Source organism: Carcharodon carcharias, chromosome 13 (assembly GCF_017639515.1).
Source record: "Carcharodon carcharias isolate sCarCar2 chromosome 13, sCarCar2.pri, whole genome shotgun sequence".
NCBI classification, from domain to species: domain Eukaryota; kingdom Metazoa; phylum Chordata; class Chondrichthyes; order Lamniformes; family Lamnidae; genus Carcharodon; species Carcharodon carcharias.
In genome coordinates this window covers 118,682,850-118,704,763 of record NC_054479.1, presented here as the reverse complement: position 1 = coordinate 118,704,763, position 21,914 = coordinate 118,682,850, and the positions used below count along the sequence as shown (strand labels likewise).

Genomic DNA, 21,914 nt, shown 5'->3' with positions numbered 1-21,914 from the left:
AATTATACTTCTGCTTAGTTGTGTCGACGTCACAGGCTAATATCCGTATTCTGCCAACATTTGTATGGGTATCACAAGCATGCATAAAATTAGATCTGAGATATGAGACAAAGGTTGTCCCAGCAGCAAACAACCCGGGACACTGGATACCTGCTTTAAGTATGGACAGTCCCATAAAATCCAGGATGGCTGGTCACCCTGACCAGTCATGACCTACCGAGATGGTAGTCCAGATAACTTTTAAATGGAAATAATCTGAAGATGGATCTTGAAGATTTCAAATGATGGGATTTTGACTATTTCCTTTAGCAGCTTGTTCCATTGTGGGATTGTTCTTGGGAAGAAAGATTGTTGATACATTGTCTTGGAAATGAATGGTCTTTGTTTGACTATCTTGTGTTTTGTCATTGCCAGAGGGCACCAAATACTTGTTTCTGTCAATTTCCACCAGCTCATTACATATTTTATAGAACATGGTCATTCTGTTTATTCTCTCCTTTGCTGTAGTGATTCCCATTCCAAATCTTTGATCAAGGATGTGACACCAGTGTATTTCCCATACTGATTCATAAAGAATCATGCAGCAAGTCTTTGGATTGCTTCAATCTTATTTATATTTCTCACCATTTAAGGATCCCACGAGCAACTTGCACACTCCAGGATTGGACGAACAGGATTGGTAAGCTATAATTCTGATATTTTTGTTGCAATGCCAAAGATTCCTCCTCTGAAATCCAAGAACCCTGTTTGCTTTGGATGTTAGCTACTGAAAGTGGAAAACCCATTGAAGATTGTTTTTAATACAGTTGCATATCTGTTGGAGAATTTATGACATGATGGGACAGGATAGCTAAAAGCATACTGTAATCATTGCAGTTCCACTGTCAAAATGCAAACAGCTATTGTGCTACTCTTTCAACCAAAGGAACAGGGGAATACATTCACAACTAGCATAATAAAATTCATCCACTTCCAATGTCCTTGCTTTCTCAAGCTTCCAACTTCTCTTAATCAACTACAAAACATTTGACATTAACTTTGTCAGAAAACTTGTTTATTCACTGATCTCACTGTTATCATGCCACTCACAAGTCCTTGCCTTCACTGTCTCACCGGTACCTGGTTTTAACGTACCTCCAAGGCTACAGAATCCTGCACAGTTCCTTATTAATGACTTTCAATAACTCAGTAAAAATAATGTTTTTAAAACTTTTAGTTATAATTTTTCCTCCTCCTTTTGAGGAATGGGAATGCTCAAAGCAGTGTTAAGCATTGGTGATTAATCCACTTTTGCAACTCCTGACATTCCATTATTAGAGCATTGCTGATTGTGGGGCAACATGTTAGAAATATTTAAAATTACTACATAAGGGGACAGGCTAGATAGAGCAGATTGTTTCCAGTTGTTGAGGAGCCATAGCTACATGAATAAATGTAGGATATTACCAAGGACCAGGACAAATTTCTCTACATGGAGTTCTAAGGCTGTGGAATTCACTTCCAAGGTTAGGCAACATTCAAAATTAGATTTGATAGGTGGATGATGGAAAAGGGGATGAAGGGACATGGGAACAAATAGGATGTCTGTGTACTATTTCCTTGCATGGTGGGTAAACATTGAAACAGACTTTTTGGGGTGAATTTCCACATGGAAACTTAAATGTCCATTGAAATATTGCTCTTTATTCATTCCCACATCTTCAGTAAGACTCATGAGTGTCATCCATATTGAAGTTAAAATGTGCATAACCCCAGCTAATGACTGCGAAACTGCCACTGCAGTTCCTGTTCATTCACTCCACCACAACTGTAGCATGTTTTTATATCAAACTTCATGTCCTGGCATGAAACTATGTGAATCAAACATAAATACTACCTCCACCCTGTGAAAGAAAACCATAGAATGATTCTTATTAGAGGTTTCTGTCTGATGCTGAGCAATGGCAAGTTCATCTCATTTTGGTTTGACGAACAAGTTAGTGCTGCACTCAGGTTAAATTCCATACATGTTAACAGTCAAACTGGAATGTGAACAAATAACTAAACTGAATGCTCAAAGCCATAAAATATAATGTGTATAACTTAACAAAAAACATTTCCATTCCATCCTGGTTCTAGAGTTCACAAGAAGGCCAGCCCAGCTTATTCCCATAATGGTGCATTACTCTTATAATTTGTTGTTTGGAAGGCCAAATTATTAAAGTCACATGATGAGGAAAACAAACGCCCTTAAGCCACAGAATTCCAATCATTTAATTCTGGAATACTGTGAAGTAAACATGAATGATTTCTGTGAAGCTAAAAAAATTGGCTTCTTATTACACTTTTATTTAAAATCTAAAAAATGGTAAAGCAAATTTTGCATAAAATTTAAATATTGGAGAGCATTTTATAGTAAAGTATTTGTATTTTGCTAGATTTTAGAAGCATTTGTTCATTTTATAATACACTTCAGTCCTATTTAATTGGTTGCTGTTAGCTGTAAGAATTAAGGGCACTTTAGTACTTAAGGGAAAACTGTTGTTTGCATGAATGCAACACTGATTGACAGATTCTCTATCATTACTATTAATTGCATTGTTTTTGCTCTTTGTTCACTCTAATTTTGTTTATACTCAGCCCCAGCCCTAGTCTAGTAATTATGGCATTTTGTTGTTGCATTTCTGGATAATGGTGACCCTCCCCCCACCCTGCCACACCCCACCCCACCCCAAGATTTTGATAGTAAGGGTTTTAGCAGCAGGAATGTCATTAAATGTCATGTGGATGTGGTTAAACTCTCCTGGTGCAGATAGTCATTGCTTGACACTTGGTACAAATGTTACTTGTTTAAGCCTGGTTATTATTCAGGTCTTGCTGCAAATAGCCTCATTTCTGACTCTATGATGCAGGAACATCATTGACAAAGCAGGTTTACATAGTTGGGGCTAAGAAACTGTCCTGAGGAACATTGTAGCAATGACCTGGGATGGAGATGATTGGACTCCAACATCCAGCTTCTTTTGTGTCAGGTATGCCTCTCAACCACTAGAGTTTTCCCCTGAGCCCCTTTGACTTCTGTTTTGTTCAGACTCCTTGGCGTCACATTTGGTTGCATGCTGCCTTGATGTCAAGGGTGGTCACCATCACTTCATGTCCTCATGGCGCTGAGTGGATCTGGCAGAATCCAAACTGAGCCATCAGTGACATGCACAGAATCCATTTTCATACTTAAGATCCTTCAACTCAAACTATTTTCAAATCTAGAAAAGTAGTGTATGTCTTCCTCTAAACATGAATTTAACTGAACCCAGAGAATTTAGGCAATAATGGTAATACCCATTTTCATGGAATATACATTTATACAGGGATACTAGTGTCAAAAATAAACTGGCTAAAGCAGCAGTTTACTGGCAAGGAGCACTGGTAAACTTCCTGCTACTTGTCGAGCCAGGTTCACCTTGTATTAAGGTTTACAGAATTATCTGGAGGCAAGTGGTAAGAATTCTAGTTTCACTGACAGTGGACAGCTCCAAGGTCCTATTAATACCCCAGACAGCAGTTAATTACCAACAATGTCTGGGAGCAGAGATTCAGCCAGAGAAGATTGAATCAGTTTGAATTTCCCAACAGCTGCTATGTCATCTTGGAGTCAACCCAAACCTGAAGATTGCCACCAGTTCATTATTAAACAACAGGTAAGCAGAGGTTTGCGAGTTATAGCTCCATAGAGCAGTGGAGGCTGGGTCATTGAATATATTCAAGGCTGAGTTGGACAAATTGTTCATCTACAAGGGAATCAAGTGTTATAGGAGACAGGCAGGAAAATGGACTTAAGGCCACTTTCAGATCAGCCTTGATCTTATTGAATGGTGGAGCAGGCTGGAGGGGCCAAATAGCTCACTCTTGCTCTTATCTGTTATGTTCTTGTGAACTAAACTCACCTGCCCCCTCCCCACTCAAACACATACACACACAATGGAAGCAGGTAGCAGGAATAATTTCCATTAGCAACTGATAATGTTTGATAATCAATAGCTGTTTATTCCAATACAAGCTGTCAGGCGATCGACGAGGGAGTCCTGCCCGATTGTTTGTCCCTCTTCCGTGGCTACGTTCGCAGCCGGATGTCTTTGGAGAGGGAGCACGCGGTGTCTGCCGGCACACTCGAGGCCTTCCATGCTCGGTGGGCACCACGGGGACTGGGGTGCTTTATTGACCCCTTTTATCACATTTTGGTTTAAAGTTTGTAAGGTTCCTTTAAACTTTGTTCTTGGTTTTACAGCTGACCTAAATTAGGGGCTGTGCCTGATTTATCCCAATTTTGTTAATTTGGTTTAATTGTTTTAACTCAATAAGAGTTACAAGCTGTGTGGAAACACCATTTAAATCCAAGGAGGAAGTACCAGATTCCGGTTGCGTGGGTGGAAACCACGTTTTTTTTTAACAAGGTTAAGTTCCCACTCTGGTTCAAATAAGTTTCCTCTGCCCTTTTCCTCTTCTGCTGCTTGCTGTACAGAGAGCACAAGCTGTCTTCCTTTCTTTCTTTTGCTCCTTCTCCAGGTCAACAGGGGCCACTCCAACAGCTCTTGGGTAGCTTGGAATGTTTGTTGAATTGGCTGTTTATGAACATCATCCGTGTTCTTGGATGAAATAGCCCATAAGGAGGGACACTGGGTTGCTCTAGTGTCTCAACTGAAAATCAAAGCTCACTGCCCAACTTCTGTTAAAACAGGAGATTTCCCGAATCCAGTGTTGGAATCGAGTTGGGTGGGGGTGGGGAGGAGAATTAGCAGGTGTAATGATGAATGGCAACTGGATCGTCCAATTAACAGGCTGTCTTGACCATGACGCGAGGGCGGTGTTGGGCCAATGAGAGGCGGGATGAGGGGCGGGGCGCTGGCTGTGTGAGTGGGGGCGGGGAGGGGGAAGAGGGCGAGAGAGAGAAAAAGAGGAAAGTCGCACCGGAGGGCGAGGGGAGACCGGAATTACTGATCTCTGTAAGCAGGAAGCTTATAAGGGGGGAAAAAAATAATAATATATATATTTTTTTTTAAAAAAAGAAAAGATGCGAAAGTGCTAACAGTTTGACCCGGTTTGTTGGTTTAAATTTTCCAATGTGCCGAGAAGATGGAGCAAAGCGAAATCCTGAGGAAATTCATTGATCGAGTGCTGGCGATGAAAGTCCGCGACCAGAATGGGGAGGACAACTTTGCCAGCGACTTCATGGTGAGTTTAATTGGTTTTTTTTAAATCACTTCGGCTGTTTTTCTTTTCAATTAAATAAACTTTCTCCAGCTCGTGGACCCGGATTGATTATTTTTTTGGCGGAGTTTGCCTGCGCCTGAGCAACCTCTACCCTTTCTCTTGTCCCAGCTCTTTAACCACCCGCCCACCGTGGGGGGAACCATCACTGCCAGCTCCAGGCTGTGCGGCCTAAGCCGCTCCCTCATGGTTCTTCGTTCACTTTCTGGAAAAGATAATCAGAAAGCTGCATTTTGTCCGGTGTTCTGAACTCGGTGTGTGATCGGAGATGCGGATTTTTTTTTATATAAAGATGATGATTTAGACAGTTGTAAAGTCCTGGTCCTTACAGGGTCCGACTTGGGTGTAAACTCCAGGTTTGTATAACAAAAAATGTAATGAATTTATCAGCTGTGAGTCAGAAATGTGGGGAGTTTGCGGATGTTGCGCAAGGCGCAGGGGCGTTGTGTTGGCTCAAAGAAACTATGCAATGAGTGGACTCATGTTGTTCACTTAGGTATTTTATAATGTTTTACTCTAGTGTAATACTGGGAACGAATCAGTCCCGATTATCAGATCTGCCAACAGCTCAGGAGTAGCTCGGGTACCGAAGAAGAGAAGGAATCACTGTTTCAGTTCACTTTGCACTCAGGGACTGCATCTGGGGTGGGTGGGTGGGGGGACGGTTATGATTTAGTTATTCTCGCTCCGTGAGATGTACTTTGTGGACGTTGGTTATTGCATGATGGCAAGATCGGACTGGACTGTTAATTATTTTGGTCGAAGAGCCCTCTGGTATTCCACGCCTAGATTGATGAATTGTTGCCACATAGGTGGAAATGTTGGAGGGTAGCTGATGTCTGAATCATTGCAGACAAGGTTCACACAGTATTAAGAAGAAAACATTGGTAACGAGATTTTGATTGAATTGAAAATTGCCACCAATGAACAATAGAGGATGGTCTTTCTGTCCATTGTCATCTGTATTGATTATTCACCTCCACTTTCACAAATCTTAATATTACATGTTTAACAGAATAAAATGTCTCAAGGCACTTCACAGGAGAAATCTGACAGAGCCACGGTGGGAGAGATAATTAGGACAGATAACCAAAAGTTTAGTCAAAAGGAATGTAGGTGCACAGTTAAAATCAGTGATATGCATGAGGACAGAATTGGAGGAACACAGAAAATTAGAAGTGGCTATAGGACTGGAGGAGGTTAGATACAAGAATGGGTGAGGCCATGCATGGCTTTAAAAACAAGGATAAAAAATTGAGGCATTATTGGGCAGGAGCCAAGGTTGGTGAACAAATGGAGAGGTGATATGTGAATGGCACTCCGCTGTCTCTATCTTAATTTGCGCGAAGTCTTGGATGAGCTCAAATTTAGGGTGAAAGCTGGGATGCAAGCCAGGTGAGCAATGGAATAGTCAAGTCTAGAGGTAACAAAGCCATACATGGTTTCAGCAGTAAATGAGCTGAGGCAGGTTGGAGTCATACAGTATTAGAAGTGAAAGTTGGCAGATTTGGTGATGGTGTGAATATGTGGTGGAACGTTCATCTCTGGGTCAAATACAACAAGTTTGTTCAGCCTCAAGACAAATGATCGGGTTGGAGTCAGTGGCTGTGGGAACAGAGTTTGTGTCAGGGACCAAATGCAATGGCTTTGGTCTTCCCTATATGTAGTTCAAGGAAATTCCTGTTCATCTGGTTGTGGATGTTAGATAAGTGTGATAAATTAGAAACTGTGGAGAGGCGGTGGTGAGGTTGAGCTGGGTGTTGCCAGTATACATGTGAAACCTGATGTTATAGAATCAGAATAGTACAGTACAAGAAGAGACCCATTGACTTTATGCAACTCTTTTGAGGAGTAATGTAGTTAGGCCCACTTGGCTGTTCCCATATCTCTGAATTTTTATTTTCTTCAAGTATTTATTGATTTCCTTTTGGAAGTGATTAGTGAATATGTTTCTGCCACCTTGTTACATAGTGCAGACCAAATCCTGACCACATGCATAAAAATGTTATTCATCATGTAGTCCCTGTTTCTTAGCCATCTTAAACCTGTGTCCTCTTGTTATATTGTCCCTTAAACTATTGGAAGCAATTCTCTTTAGCTTACACTATCTAATCCCTTCATGATTTGAAACAGCTCTATCAAATCTCTTACCCATCAACAACACCAGCTTCTCTAGTCTGTTCACCTAACTGTAATTCCTTATCCTGAATCATTCTAATAAATCTCTTTTGTACCCTCTCCAAGGCCTTCATGTCCTCAAAGTGTGGTGCCCAGAATTGGGACCTAATTATCCAACTGCTGCTGATAATGTTTTCATTATAGGTTTAGCATAGCTTCCTGACCTTTGTATTCTTTGTCTGTATTTATAAATACCAGGATCTCATATGCTTTATTGATTGTTTGGTTAATCTGTCCTGCTGTCTTTAAAGATTTGTGCGTAAACACATTGAGGTCTCATTGTTCTTGCACCCTTTCTAAAATTGTACCATTTTGCTTGCATCGCCCCTCCTTGTTCTTCCTATCAAAATATGCTCTCACTCATTTACCTTGAATTTCATCTGCCATCTGTCTGCCCATTCCTCTGTCTATTTCCCTTGTGACGTCTATTCCTATCTCCTTCACTGTTTACTACACTTTCAAGTTTCATATCATCTCAAATTTTATGATTGCGCCATGTACCCTCAAGTCCAAGTTATTGATGTATATTGAAAAATAGCAATGGTCCTATTATTGGCCTTGGGGAGCACTACTGTATAACTCTCCCTAGTATAAAAGTGTAATCCACAATTGTATTCCATCCCTTTGTCAATTTTGCATCCATGCTGCAACTGCCCCTTTAATCCCATAAACTTTAGTTTTGCTGTTTTTAGTTTTAGTCCATGCTTCTGCAAGTGGCTGTTAACCTGGGAGAACATTATTGTTTCTAGAGTATATATTTGGTTTATGTTGTTGAGGGACAGCATGTGGATAAGAAATAGGAGGGGACGAAGGATAGATCCTTGTTGGACTACAGACATAACGGTGCAGGAGTGGGAAGAGAAGCCGTTGCTGGTGATGCTTTGTCTATGACTAGGTAGATATATTGGGCTTAAGTGAGGGCAGATCCACCTAGCTAGGTGAAGTGTTAAAGTAGGACGGTGTCAGAGGTTGAAGACAGGTTGATCAGGATGAGGAGTTGTAGCTTACCACTTCACAATAACATAGGATGTTGTAACCTTTGAGGGCTGTTTTCAGTACTGTGGTGGGACAGTAACCTGATTGGAGGAATTCAAACTTAGAGTTCCAAGAAAGATGGGTGCAAATTTGGGAGGCAACAGCACATTCAAAGACTTTGGAAAGGAAAGAAACGTTGAAAATGAGCTGGTAATTTGCGAGGACAGAGGCGTCAAGGATTTTTGGGAAAGGTGTGATGGCACATTTGAAGGGAAGCAGGACAGCATCTGAGGAGAGAAAACGGTTACTATCAGCAAACTTGATTGGTCAGTAGTTTGCTGGGAATAGGAATGTGGGAGCTGGAGTGGGTCTTGTGGAGAAGCTGAGCATGGTGCAGTTATAAGGAGGGATGGCAGAGAACTAGAGAAAGATGCTGGTTCAGGATTTGGGTAGGAGGAAACCCTTGGTTGGGGAAAAGAGGTCAGGGGGAGGTGGTGGAGGGTTGGCTGTGTTATTGGAAGGGAAGGAAACAGCAAGGCACAAAAAACGATAGTCTTGACAAACAAGTCCATAAGTGCCTTGTATTTGTTATTGAAGAGGAATGTGGACGAGGTAGGGGAGAGGGATTTAAGAAAGACAGTTTGTGGTGGAGAAGAGAAACCGGGGTCATCTTGGCATTCCACAATGGTCCTGGAATAATCAATTTTTGACAGTGGAGAGCACGACCTGATAGTGCTTTGTGGTCCAGCCAGACCTGATGATGATTGGCTGGACCGGTTGGGTGCCGTAAATGTTAAAAACTGCATCCCTTGGATTTGAGGGCAGGAAAAGGTAAAGAAAAGTGAAATGATTTGAATTGTATTGATAAAGGAGTTCAAATTAACAATATTTCAATTGGTAGAATAATTGTGCTTAATTTATTTTCTTGTTCAAGTCTGAAATACATAGTTACATTCCTACTTTGCCACCATCTTTCAATAACTTTACTTCTTGATAAATGTACTGAGATTTGTTGCAAACTAATATGTTTGACTAATCAACAAGCTGTGTTTTTCTGTGTGATGGTTATGGAAAAACTGTATGTAGCCCAAGGGATTCTTTACTCTATTTCCAATTGGATATCAAAGGTTAGATTCACACCATGTTGATGCAGAAGTAAATTCCTCCCAGCTATGCCTTGCACTACCTTACAAAACCTCTCTTATTGTCATTTATTAATGAGATAGTAACTTTTACTAATTGTTTTTGTGTATCACACAAAATGTCACACTGTCATTTAAATTTAGTGAAGCAGTCTATTGGATATACTATAATTTTAATGCCTTGCTGGCAGAAATTGCTATTTTTAACAATTTCAGTTCACATTTTCTAAACTTGTTAGTTTAGAGTCATAACTTTATCTAGCGTATAACATTGCGTGGTATAATTGGATTTTAACATAAAAATAGTATACCGTATATCTGTTACTGTTTGTGGCCTTGAAGCAGGATGTTGCAAAGCCCTTTTTTTAAGGAGTTATATATTGTGATATGGAATAATGCTGAATATTAACTTTTTGAACCATGCAATTTAGAAGGAAGTACTTAACAGATTTAATGTGCCCAAATGAATATATTTAATCTATTTGGTTTTTCTAATCAGTTAAATTCCAGGATTTCTTGTACATCTCTAACCATATATCCATAAATGGCTTAGTAATCCTGAAAGAAAATAATAGGACTAATATTTTTGCATACTTTGCTCCTATTCCTCCATGTACTTCTACCAGTGATCCCTTGATCTGTAGCCCCTGTAACACCCCCACCCCACCTTGCAGCCTTTGTGTGAATATGTATCTCAACTTTTTTTCTGGAGCTGTTGGACTTAGATTGCCTCCCAATAAATATCTCCTATGTTGAATCCTAACACTAGTGGATGAACTAGTTTTGGAACATGGAAGGAAGTGGTAGCCCTTTTAGAATTCTCTCATTCTGTTTGACCATAGGAGTGGGACCTAGCATGGTGGAGTCATCCTCGCACATCAGGGATGGAAGAATTGCTTTATACGTACGTAAAATTAAAAAATGCAGTCAACAGTGACGTTTTAGATGCAGAATTGTTTGCCAGTAGTAGTATGTGTATGTTTCCCATAATGCTTGTGTAGTAGCTACAATAGGAATATACAAATTTAGTTCATCTGGCTGTTTGCCAGTGGTTTGGTTCAGCCTGAAACAGTGGCCAGGGATGGAATTGGTGACCAGAGAACAGTGTGGATGGGGCGGAGGGTGATGTGATGGCTTTGGTTTTCCCAATGTTTAATTGACTAATTTGCAGCTCATCCAGGTCTGGATGTTGAACAAGCAGCCTGACAACACAGAAGCAGTGGAGAGATTGAAAAATATAGTGGTGAGTTTGTTGCTGCAATCCACTCCCAATGGTAGTCCTTTCCATACATTCAGCGCTCTGTATAAAGTAGTTTAGTTTAAACTCTTCTACCCAACCTTCGTACTTGAAGTTATGCATCTGTGAATAGAGACTGACGTGGTGGATGATATTGGCTGGCTTGGTTGAGTATGTTACTTCAACTGTTTTAAAAAAAGTTTAATAATCAGTAGAAATGAGAATACATGAAGGCTGTGTTGTAAATATATTGCTGATTTATATATTGCATGTTTTAGAATTTTCTTTGTGAGTATGACGCATTTGTTGCGAGTAAATTGGGCTAAAATTAAACACAATTTAAGAAATTCTGGAAAATAACAATCATGTAATTGTTGAAATCAAATGGTGTTTTGAGTAATAACTTAAATACATAAAACTGAACTACTTTGTGACTGGCATCATTTGTGTATAGTATTTACAGATCTGTCAATGTACTACATTGTGTATTAGGTAGTTGGTTATCTGCCTTCTGTAAATCATTTACCATCTCTTGCATTACATTTTTTAAGAGTTGTAATGAAAATTAGAGCACATTTTACACTTACAAAAAGCAATATTAAAATTTTTATGGATGTGCTTATATACAAAGATAAACTAGGTGCAAAGATACTATATCTCTAAGAATGGAGCAGTTATAGTTCAGAAGTTGCATAATCACCCCCCCAAAAATTCTGGAATTTGTGGCAAACCTCTCCAGTGTGTTTGGAATGTACTATTCTACTGGGGCAGTTGCACAAGGCAGAAATTACTAAGTTGCCCTTGTTATTCTGACAAGGGGAGAGCAATTTGGATGACCTAAAATATTACAGCAAATGAATAGTTTGTGAAGATCATCTGAACATTACAATTATTATATCAGTGAACTTTTTTAAAGTGGGGTCATTAATCTTTTAAGGATATTCCCTATTTTAAAGTTTTTACAGCTGAGATAATATGTGATATGTTGCATGTGAATTGCAGTATGACATGATATACTTACATATATGGCTAGCTTATCTCTGGTGGTGTTCAGACAGAAATTTTAAAATTCTCTTGTCACTATCTCCCACTCTCCAATTCTCTGTCTTCAGCTCAGTTTTTAGTATCTTGCCTTTTTTTCTTTCCTGTATGCTTCTCTCACTTTGCCTATATTTTTGGAACACTGCCTCTTGCATATTTTCTCAATATATAGCTGTCTGTTTTTGTATGTGTTGCAATGTCTCTCTTGGAGAGTGGAGGCAGAGTGTCTCTCCAAACCTCTGATGGGTGTAAGTGATGTTTTTTGCCAGATGGGATGGAGGCTTTCTTGTGCTTGAATGTGGGAGTGGAATTTTCTACTGCAATTGGTCAATAAGAGAGCAAAGTTGTTTTTATATTGTACCTTTTCACATCCTTGGGACATCCCAAGTCTTTAGAGCCAAAGTGAAGTCATTATTACTGTATAGTCAATCTGTGAACAGCAGTTCACCATGAAGAGCAAGTGAATGAATCTTTCTGATTCTAATCTGATATTTTTTATATGATGGGTAAGGGAAAATCATTGGAACTTAAAAGCTCATCATTGGATAGTTTCAGAGGATCTTTTATATCCACACAAGACGGCAGTTAAATCCTCTGCTAAACATCTCAATCTAAAAGCGGCACCTTTGACTGCACTGAAGTGCTGGTCTTGATTATGTGCTGAAGTCCACAGTAGAGCTTGATCCCATAACTTTCTGACTCAAACAGGGATGCTACCAACTGACCCAGGTTAACACTTAGTCAGTAAGGGACAGTAGAATGCTTGGTTCTCACTTGACACACACACATTTTATAATCAAAGCTCCTGGTAACTTATGTATTTTATAATCATACTATAACATGTCTTCTAGATTACCAACCTACCCTCAAACAGTGCTAATGTATGTAGGAGTAGCCTGGAATGTCCCTCCCTCACCAATCAGAGATGATATTCCCTCTAACATTTGTTTGTTGCTTGTGGTCCGTTTGTGCAGCGTAGCTCTTAAAGAATGACACTTTACCATGCATGCATGCTTCCTGTTGCTTGGATGCATTTTATTTTTTCCCTGTGTGGCACATTTCTGATTTCTGTAAGGCCCTTTACCCCACAGTTTAGAGGTGATATTAGGTGTTTGTTAGCCATGAAAGTTGGTGGCTAACAAGCAACCTCATAGAGTTAGATAGGTGTGGAGTAACTTGTTTTGCAAAGGTATATCTGGAATTGTGCTTCAGATCAAACATGCTAGAAGGACAAAGGGTGTAATTTCAATTTGGCAAGAAAATTTAGAGCATCTATTTCAGAGTGAGGCACACTTCTCCTCTGGCTAAACACTAGAGAGATTAAAGCTGTTCTCTTCAGCCTTTAACACAAACTTTGTACGCCTGACGATGATTCCACCCCTCTCCTCCTACCAACCATTGTCTCAGGCTGAACCAGACTATTTGCAACCTCACCTCTGGTTCCCCACTGCTTTGAATATGACTTTTCCCCATTTGTAAAAATTGTATTGTCCAGTGGCGATTGTTGTGTGGTTCTGTGATTGTTAGGCGAATTGATGAGTGGCTCAAGCTATTACATGCTATCACACAATCTATGGTAGTTCTGAAAAAGACCTTCTATTGTATTGGACAAAGATGTAATGGGTATCAAAAGCATAACTTTACATTTATTCCCCTTGGGAAGTCCTATTTATACGTCACTTTGTGTAGGTTACAACGTGATTGATGTGAAGTACAATACAACATACGAACAGGATAAAAACCAATCCAGTCAATAGTCCAACCTTACACAACTACCCATTCACCAGTAACTACTCCTATAGATAAAAGAAATGGTGGCTAGTTTGGAAAAATCCTGGGACATTCCTCTTCCATCTCCCCAAAGCATTTGACCAAATACTAAGATACTGTAATTAACCAAAACTTGATCACAGCTTAACTATTATAAGCAAATTACTCCATAACCAGAAATGCCTTCTCCTCTCAGGAATTTGTAAACTCCCTTTATTAGGACCCCGCCCTGCCTCGGCTCATCTGCTGAAAGCCTCATCCATGTCTTTGTTACATTTAAATTCTACTATTGCAAATCTCCCTTGGCCAGCCTCTCGCCTTATACCCCCCATAAACTTGAGGTCATTCAAAACTCGGCTGCCTGTATCCTAAAACTCACCAAGTCCCACTCATCTACCATTTCTGTGTTTGCTGACTTAAATTGGCTCCCAGTTCAACAATACTTTGATCTTAAAATTCTTTTTGTTTTGTTTCCTAATCCCTCAATGGCCTCGGCTCTCCCTATTTCTGTAATCTTCACCAGCCCTGCAGCCTTCCAAGATTTCTGCACTGTTTCAGTTCTGGCCTCCAGTGCACCACTGATTTTTATTGCTGTACCATTGGCAGCTGTGCCTTCAGCTGTCTAGGTCCTAAACTCGAATTTATCCCTGTGCCCCTCTAGTGCTTCTTTTAAGATGCTTCTTGACCAAGCTTTTGGTCGACTGTCCTGATATCACCTTGTGTGACTTCGTGTCAAGTTTTGTTAACTTAGGGTTATCCAGAGCTTCTGTGCAGGGCCTTTGAACATTGTACTATCTTATAGGCACTATATAAATGTGAATTCTTTTTGTTCTTTGCTGGGAAGTGGGTGTCGCTGGCAAGGCCAGCATTTGTTGCTCATCTGTAATTGCTCTTGATCTGAGTGGCTTACTAGGCAATTTCACAGGGCAGCTAAGAGTTAACCACATTGCTGTGGACCTGGAGTCACATGTAAGCTAGACCAGGTAAGTATAGCCCATTTCCTTCCCTAAATGGCATTAGTGAACCAGATGGGAGCAACAACCTATGATCGTTTCAGGTCACTATTACTGAGACTTGTTTTCAATTCCATATTTTCTGGATATTCACTTAATTCAAATGGTGGGATTTGAATCCATGTCCTCTGGATTATTAGTCCAGTGACATTACCATCACCCTATCATTTCCCTTGAGTTGTTGATTCTACTGACTCCATAATTATATGTCTCAGCAATGTGTTCCAGAAGCAATGACTTTCTGCAAAAAGAAAAACTTCCTAGCTTCTAACCTAACTCCTCTTTTACTATGAATCCTCTTTTACTATGAATTTTATAGGTATAATCCATCCCTCTACATTTCAAATAACTCAACTTACTTGGTAACTTTTGTATGTCCCCTAAGTGTGCGTTTCTCCAATGTAAATAATTTTGGACCCTTACCTCATAACTAGAGTTCAAAAAATTGATGGTATCCTTATCACTCTTCCATGGACCCTTTCTATAGTCTTGGTATTTTTCACCCTAGATTCGATGTCACACTTGGGAAGTGTGAATGTGCCAAAGCTTTGTCTCATAACTCTCATTTTGTACTCAACTCTGTTGACAAAATAGCCTGAAGCCTATTTATTTTCCATAAGGCCACTACATACTGTTCGTGCATCTTTAATGAGTGATGAATGAGAGAAACTAGTTAGTAAGTACTGATTTATTGCCTTCAGTAGATGATCTGTATGGTAAAGTTTTATAACTCTTTAAGTGCACATATTAAATGTCAAAATAATTCTCTAAATCAGCCTGAAACCTACCAGTTTATTTTGAATTGCTAATTCCCACCCCCATTTTTCTCTTCAAATTAGATTCATAATTAATATTATTATTGTTTCTGAATGCATTCATAAACAAACTGATAAAATGGCACAAGGTCTTGTGGATGTTTGAGCTTTTCTTTCTTCCCAGTGCCACTCTTCTATAAATGTCTGTCAGAATCATAGGAAGTTAACTATGTACTATTTTTGGGTACATCCTTTGTGGATAGTTGAATCCATTCCTTATACCAGCAGCATTAAAATGCCGAACTATATGAGGCGCAGTGTCATTATATCATTTACAAAAAAAGTGCACTCAGATTTGAGACAATTTTCTTTCCTAGTTCTGTGCTATTTAGGTGAAAGTCCAAGTTCCTAATGTCTCTAAATTTCATGTACAGTAGCTGATATCTTTCTAACTTGCTTGCATGGTTAGATACTGTTGAAAAGCAATGATATCTCTTGTATTTTATCGCTACCACAATGTGATGTTGTTTCGAGACACTTATTTCTGTGGAAGAACCAACTCTGTTGCTTTTTGAGTATTAATGTAATAAAGTGGCTAAAATATAGCGATATTTTGTGACTATGATTAGATCAGAGTTTAGTATTTTGATCAATTATAGGAAATCCTCGCTAATGTCATCCCACAACGTCATTTTGCGTTAATGTCGCTCTCCAATCAGAATCCTACACTTGTTTTGCATTGCTGCAGTTTCATGTTAACGTTGCCCTATGCTTGGATGTTCTTGTGTAATTTCCATGTTGAGCCTGCTAGAGCTGGGTCTCGGGTAAAGTGGGGAGCCGGCAATCTTGGGAGGGGTTATGAGCCTCAGACAGACTTTCGTATGATGTTGTATTTTTCCAGGAACCAATTATTAATGTTAAGTGAGGACTCCCTGTACTGTGTCACATTTTGATTATTATTTGAAGTAGTGAAGGCCATGAAGTCCTTGAAACTTGCTTGGTGGCCTGTATCTATTAAGTATATAAATGCTTGTGTGTAGAAAATTGGCTTTCAAAGATTCCTAACACCGTTCTGTCACAGACCATCCTGATTTAGAAATATATTGCCATTCCTTCACTGCCATTGGATTAAAATCCATGAACTCCCTACCAACACTGTGGGTGTATTTACACCACATGATGTGCTGCGGTTCAAGAAGGCAGCTTGAGGGCAATAAGTTGTGGGCAATAATGCTGATCTTGCCAATGATGCCCACATCACATGAACAAATTTTTTTAAAAAAAGAAATAGACTACATCAGGATATTTTGCTATTTTAAAAAAAATTTCTACTCAAGTGCCTGGATTTTGTGGTCAACGACGAAGAAATAGCACGTGCTGTTCACCTCACCAACAGCGGTGCACCAAGTTTTTGCAGGCTTTAGAATGGAGCCTTGCTGTAATCCAGTGTCTGATCTAGCATGGAGCCCTCTAGAGGATCCAAGGCATGTGTGAATAATGAAAGCAACACCTAGGCTCTTCAAACAGATTAAAGAATCCTCACAAAGGCATGCAAAATCTAAACCAAGTGGACTGAATTACAAACATACAAATTAGGAGCAGGAGTTGGCTGAGTAGGCATTCAGCCCTTCCAACTTGCTTTGCCATTCAATAAAACCATGGCTGATCTGATTGTGGCCTCGGTGACGGTATCTTGCCTATCCTGGAAACCTTTGACTCCCTTGTTAGTCAAGAATCTACCCATATCTGCCTTAAAAATATTCATTGACCATGGCTCCACCAATCTCTGGGGAAGAGAACTCCAAAAATTCACGACCCTCGGAGAGAAATTTTCCCCTCATCTGTCTTAAGTGGGAGACCCCTTATTTTTAAACTGTGTTCCCGAGTTCTAGTCTCTCCACAAGGGGAAACATCTTTTCAGCATCCACCCTGTCAAGTCCCTTCAGGATCTTGTATGTTTCAATAAGATCACCTCTCAATCTTCTAAACTCCAATGGATGGATTCATGCCTGGCTTGTCCAACCTTTCAACCTTTCTTGATAATACAATACATCCCCCCTTCAGACTTCGAGGTATCAATGGTATCATGAAAGTATAATAATTCTCAACATTATTGTGATTTATTGTAAAAGTAGGTTGTTAATGGGGTTTGGATAGTTTCTGTGTGTGGGGGATTTAATTGAATTGGAGACAACTGGTCTGCAGGTTTTTGAGTCATCAAAAATAAGCTAGGCTTGAAATGTTAAATGCATAAACATGGCTGAAGTTTTAGAATGTGAGGGGTGAGGAAAATTTGCATATTTAGACAAATTAGTTTGGTTTGAATTTCAGAGAGATGGTAAGACGTTACACCTAACCAAAAGAAGCTAAGCCAAGCAGTGTGTTTATTTTTTCCCTAAGGTTACTGATAAAATTAGTACTATGAAAAGATTTGTATTATGAGGGAGGTAATGTTCCAAAGACATATCGGAACAATGGAATTTGCATTAAAAAGGGAAACCGTGTATAAAGGAGATGGGGCTATGTGACAGAGGAGAAGGCATTCTAAGATCTAACACGTGTGAAAAGCCTTGAACCTCTGTGCTGTCAAATTGCTGTCTACAGGAACTGAAGCTGAGAAAACTCACTTTGAATTCAACTGTCCAGGGTATTGTGTGGCTTTGCCTAGGTCTGCTTAAATCTATTTGTTTACTGTTGCCTTACCAGGGGTGTAACTGGAAGCCAGATTAATTACGGGTTTTAGGAGTTATAATAATTTGTAGATCTATGTATGTGCTTGAAATCTTTTATTTTGTTAATAAATATTTAATTTAGTTTTCTTAAAAACCTCTGATGTCATGGTAGTCTTATTAGCTGTGAATTTAGGGCAGGCATCTCAAAATAAAATACAAATTGCAAAACAGTTGTGACCGAGTGATCATGTCATAACAATGGAAAATGGAATAAAAATAGGAAAGATAGATGGGATTAAGAAATGTGTACTACACACAGAAAAAGTTTTAAAAAAACACTACTTTTTCTTTTTAAAAAAAATCTCCAATGCCAGCATCTGATGGATTGTGACTTCATGCTTATAAAATTTATTTTTTCCTGGACAAGTGAGGTTATTTGGTAGTAATAATCAAATATCATGTTACTGCTGGATGTGTCAAACGTAAGATTTTTATGGTGTCTTTAGTGGGGAGAGTTCGTTCTGTTGTGTGTCTTTCATTGTTGACTCTTGACAAGGTACTGCGATTGTGTACTTTGTGTGGAGAAGCAGGGTATCTGTGACATCAGCTTCTGGATTTCTGTGTTTAAATGCGTAAGGAAAGATACTATTTACTCCCTTATAACTGAGCAAAGTTAGCAACACTTATTAATGCAACATTTGACAAACAGCTTTATGAACTGATCTCCCCACTCTTGTAGTTGGCAGACTATATCTGTTTAGTCATAATAGTGAAACCGCTGAATGAATACATATATTTTCCTTGAACACCATAATATCCGTTGGAAGTGATGTAGAGTGAGATCAACATGATGTTTTAAAACAAAAACAAAAATACCTGGAAAAACTCAGCAGGTCTGGCAACATCTGCGGATAGGAGCACAGCTAACATTTCGAGTCTGAATGATCCTTCAACAGAACGAAGTAAAAATAGAACAGAGGTGAAATATAATTTGGTTTAATGGGGGGAGGGGGGGGGGGGGGGCAAGAAGAGCTGGATAGAGGGCCAGTGATAGGTGGAGATAACCATAAGATGTCACAAACAAAAGGACAAAGAGGTGTTGAAGGTGGTGATATATAAAGGAATGTGCTAATTAAGGGTAGAAAGCAGGACGAGCAAGGTACAGATATCCTATCTGCACAAGCTGCCAGACATGCTGAGTTTTTCCAGATATTTTTGTTTTTGTTTTAGATTTCCAGCATCCGCAGTTTGTTGCTTTTATCAATGATGTTTTAATCCCCCTTTGAAAACTATTCTTATTACCACTCCCAAAAAAATTAAGCAAATTTCAAAAGCCTATTTCAGCACTAAAGTACATGAAAAGTTTCATCATTCTTGATACAATAACACCCCCCCCCCCCATTGCTTTATCATAGAGGATTACACAAATAATGTTGGGTTGCAGGAAATGAAATGCTGTGGACCTAAGAGATAACATGCCTGAATTTGGTTATTGCATGGGTTAAAAAGGAACATTGAGTGACATTTTAAAATAAAATCTACAATAACAATGCATGTAATTCTTTAAGTTGATTTAATTTGTGGATGTGTAGTCTTACATTGTCAGACATCACACACCCTGCAATTTGGAGTCCATTAGTGTGAAATCTAAATTTAGCAACAACAATTAACTAACTTCTGTAGTATACCTTGCATGATTTCTTGTCATTTGTCATCGTCTCACCGTTCTGAGAAATTTCATTCTTCTACTTTTGTATAATAGACCAGTTTATGGCCTTGAAAATATATTTTTTTCTTTTGTTAGCTTTCATTGAAATTCCCAGTTCCTAAGAATGCAGTTGAAGAGTACTTGACATTTTAAAGTATGTGTTAGATTTAAAAAGTAACAATCCATTATTAGCACAAGACATATTTTCAAAATTAAATAATTTTGGCTTTAATCTATCGCATTGTCACTAAGTTTCACCACTATTTTACAAAAATGCATACAAAAATCACTAAAATTAGTGACACCAGGTTAATAAGGCCATAAAAAAATCAAGCCAAACAGTCGGGTTTATTACTAGAGGGATAAAATTTGAAATTAGAGGAGTTACCTTGTGTTGCAACTTGGTTAGACTATGCCTGGAGTTCTGCATATAGTTTTAGTTGCCATGTTTATAAGGGGCTATAGAGGCACTGGAGAGGGTGCAAAAATAATTTACAAGGATAATATCAGAACTGAGACTATTCCTATCTAGAAAAGATAAACAAGCTAGGTTTCCCTTTTCAATTGAAAAGAGGAGGCAAGTGGGGTGACCTAATAGAGGTCTTTAAAATTATGAACATTTGGTAGAGTAGAAATAGAGGGAATGTTTTCCACTTGAGGGGAAGAGCAAAACTACAGGTCATCAATGTCATTCACAAAGAAATCAAATAAGGAATTAGGAAGAATCTTCTTTACCTAGGTAGTGGTGAGACTGTGAAGCTCGCTACCATATGGAGCACTTGGGGCAAATAATATGGATACGTTTTTGGGCGGGATTAGATAGATGTGAGAGAGAAGGGAATAGATGTTTATGCTGATAAATTTGGGTAAGGAAAGACAGGAGAGGGCTCAAATGGAGAATAAATGCTGGTGTGGACCAGCATTGGGCCAAATAACTATATATTCTGTGTAATTCTGTACAACTTTGTCTGCCGTAGCTCCCTTGCTATCACTGCCCAATGCACTGCTCTCTCTCACCTCAGCCACCTTTTTCTCTCCCTGACTCACCCCCAACCACCTTCTTCCCTGCTCTGCCTTGCCCATCACCATGGGCTGGCCCACTCATCAATGGTCAGTCAGAGGATAAGCCAAGAACTTATAACTCACGTTGGTCATCACAGCATTATAAGATGCTTTAGTATCATTGTGAAAAAGACGATAGTTTGTAATTTTACAAACGTGAAATTTTCATTTTTTAGCTGAGACAATTGTTGGATATTCAATTTTTTTTAATGTTTAACTGAGTATGGTTTCTCTAACATTGGATGCTTCAGATTGGATTGTAATAAGTGTAGCTTGCTTGTTTTATCAACCAGAGCTGGAATTTAGAAAAAAACTTTTATGAATAAAATTCTTCAATAGGATTTTTATGCACAATTCCATTTATGGACTTGGAAATTGCTTGTACTATTAACTCTGTTACATTTGTGTGATTGCTGAAAACTATTGTTTCCTTTGCAACTGGTACTAATTGTGCATTTATATATGTAGAAAGCTATGTTGTGTAAAACTGACCAGATGTTGTGGGAACTACTGGATGTCTCATGGATTCATGTAGATGATTTTGGATTGTTGTTTGTGTGTTTGTTTAAATTGTTGGTCTGTTCTTGATCGGAAATGACTGCATATGTTGTGTAGAAATCTACTTGAATTAGCTCTGCAGTGAATCAATTGAGTGCTGATCACAGTAAATCTTGCTGCTTTAGAAGGAACAGAAGAACATTTTGTAAACCAGAGAGCCCTGTATTCAACAGTTTGCACACGCAGGCACTGCATGCTATAGAGTAAGTATATTTATCTATGAAAACAGCTTTTTCCAATGGTCTGAATTTTTAGTACAGTGAATATACAATTGAAGAGACAGTGCCTTTTTAATCTAGATCTCTTTCAGTTTCATTGTTAGAGCTTTAAAAACTGTGTTCCATATTAGCTATGCATTACAGGGAGCATAGAATATATTGCAAAGCATGTTTTACTTAATCTTGACATTACCCCTGAAGGATTTTAATTCCCATTTTTGTCGACTTGATTTCAAGTAATGTGGGAGAACTGCGTGCAAGAGCAACTTGTGACAAAGTCCAGTGATTTATTTTTGTTATGAAAGTTTGGTTTACCTGTGTGGCATTAACAAATTTGGGTA

General features: G+C 38.9%; 1 protein-coding gene across 6 annotated transcripts in view; it reads left to right on the top strand.

Annotated features, from left to right (window-relative positions):
- Positions 1-4,553: 4,553 nt before the first annotated feature.
- The window catches only part of LOC121285789 (tyrosine-protein phosphatase non-receptor type 12-like), a 106,655-nt gene continuing 89,294 nt past the window's right edge, over positions 4,554-21,914 (top strand). For 3 of the 6 annotated variants that reach the window (XM_041202607.1, XM_041202605.1, XM_041202606.1), the window contains exon 1: positions 4,924-5,208. In XM_041202607.1, coding sequence (XP_041058541.1) covers positions 5,110-5,208 — 99 coding nt within the window. In that variant the 5' untranslated portion in view covers positions 4,924-5,109. Of the gene's footprint in view, positions 4,573-4,905; positions 5,209-21,914 lie in introns of those variants that run through there. The other 3 variants (XM_041202604.1, XM_041202603.1, XM_041202602.1) reach the window with 3 other exon arrangements.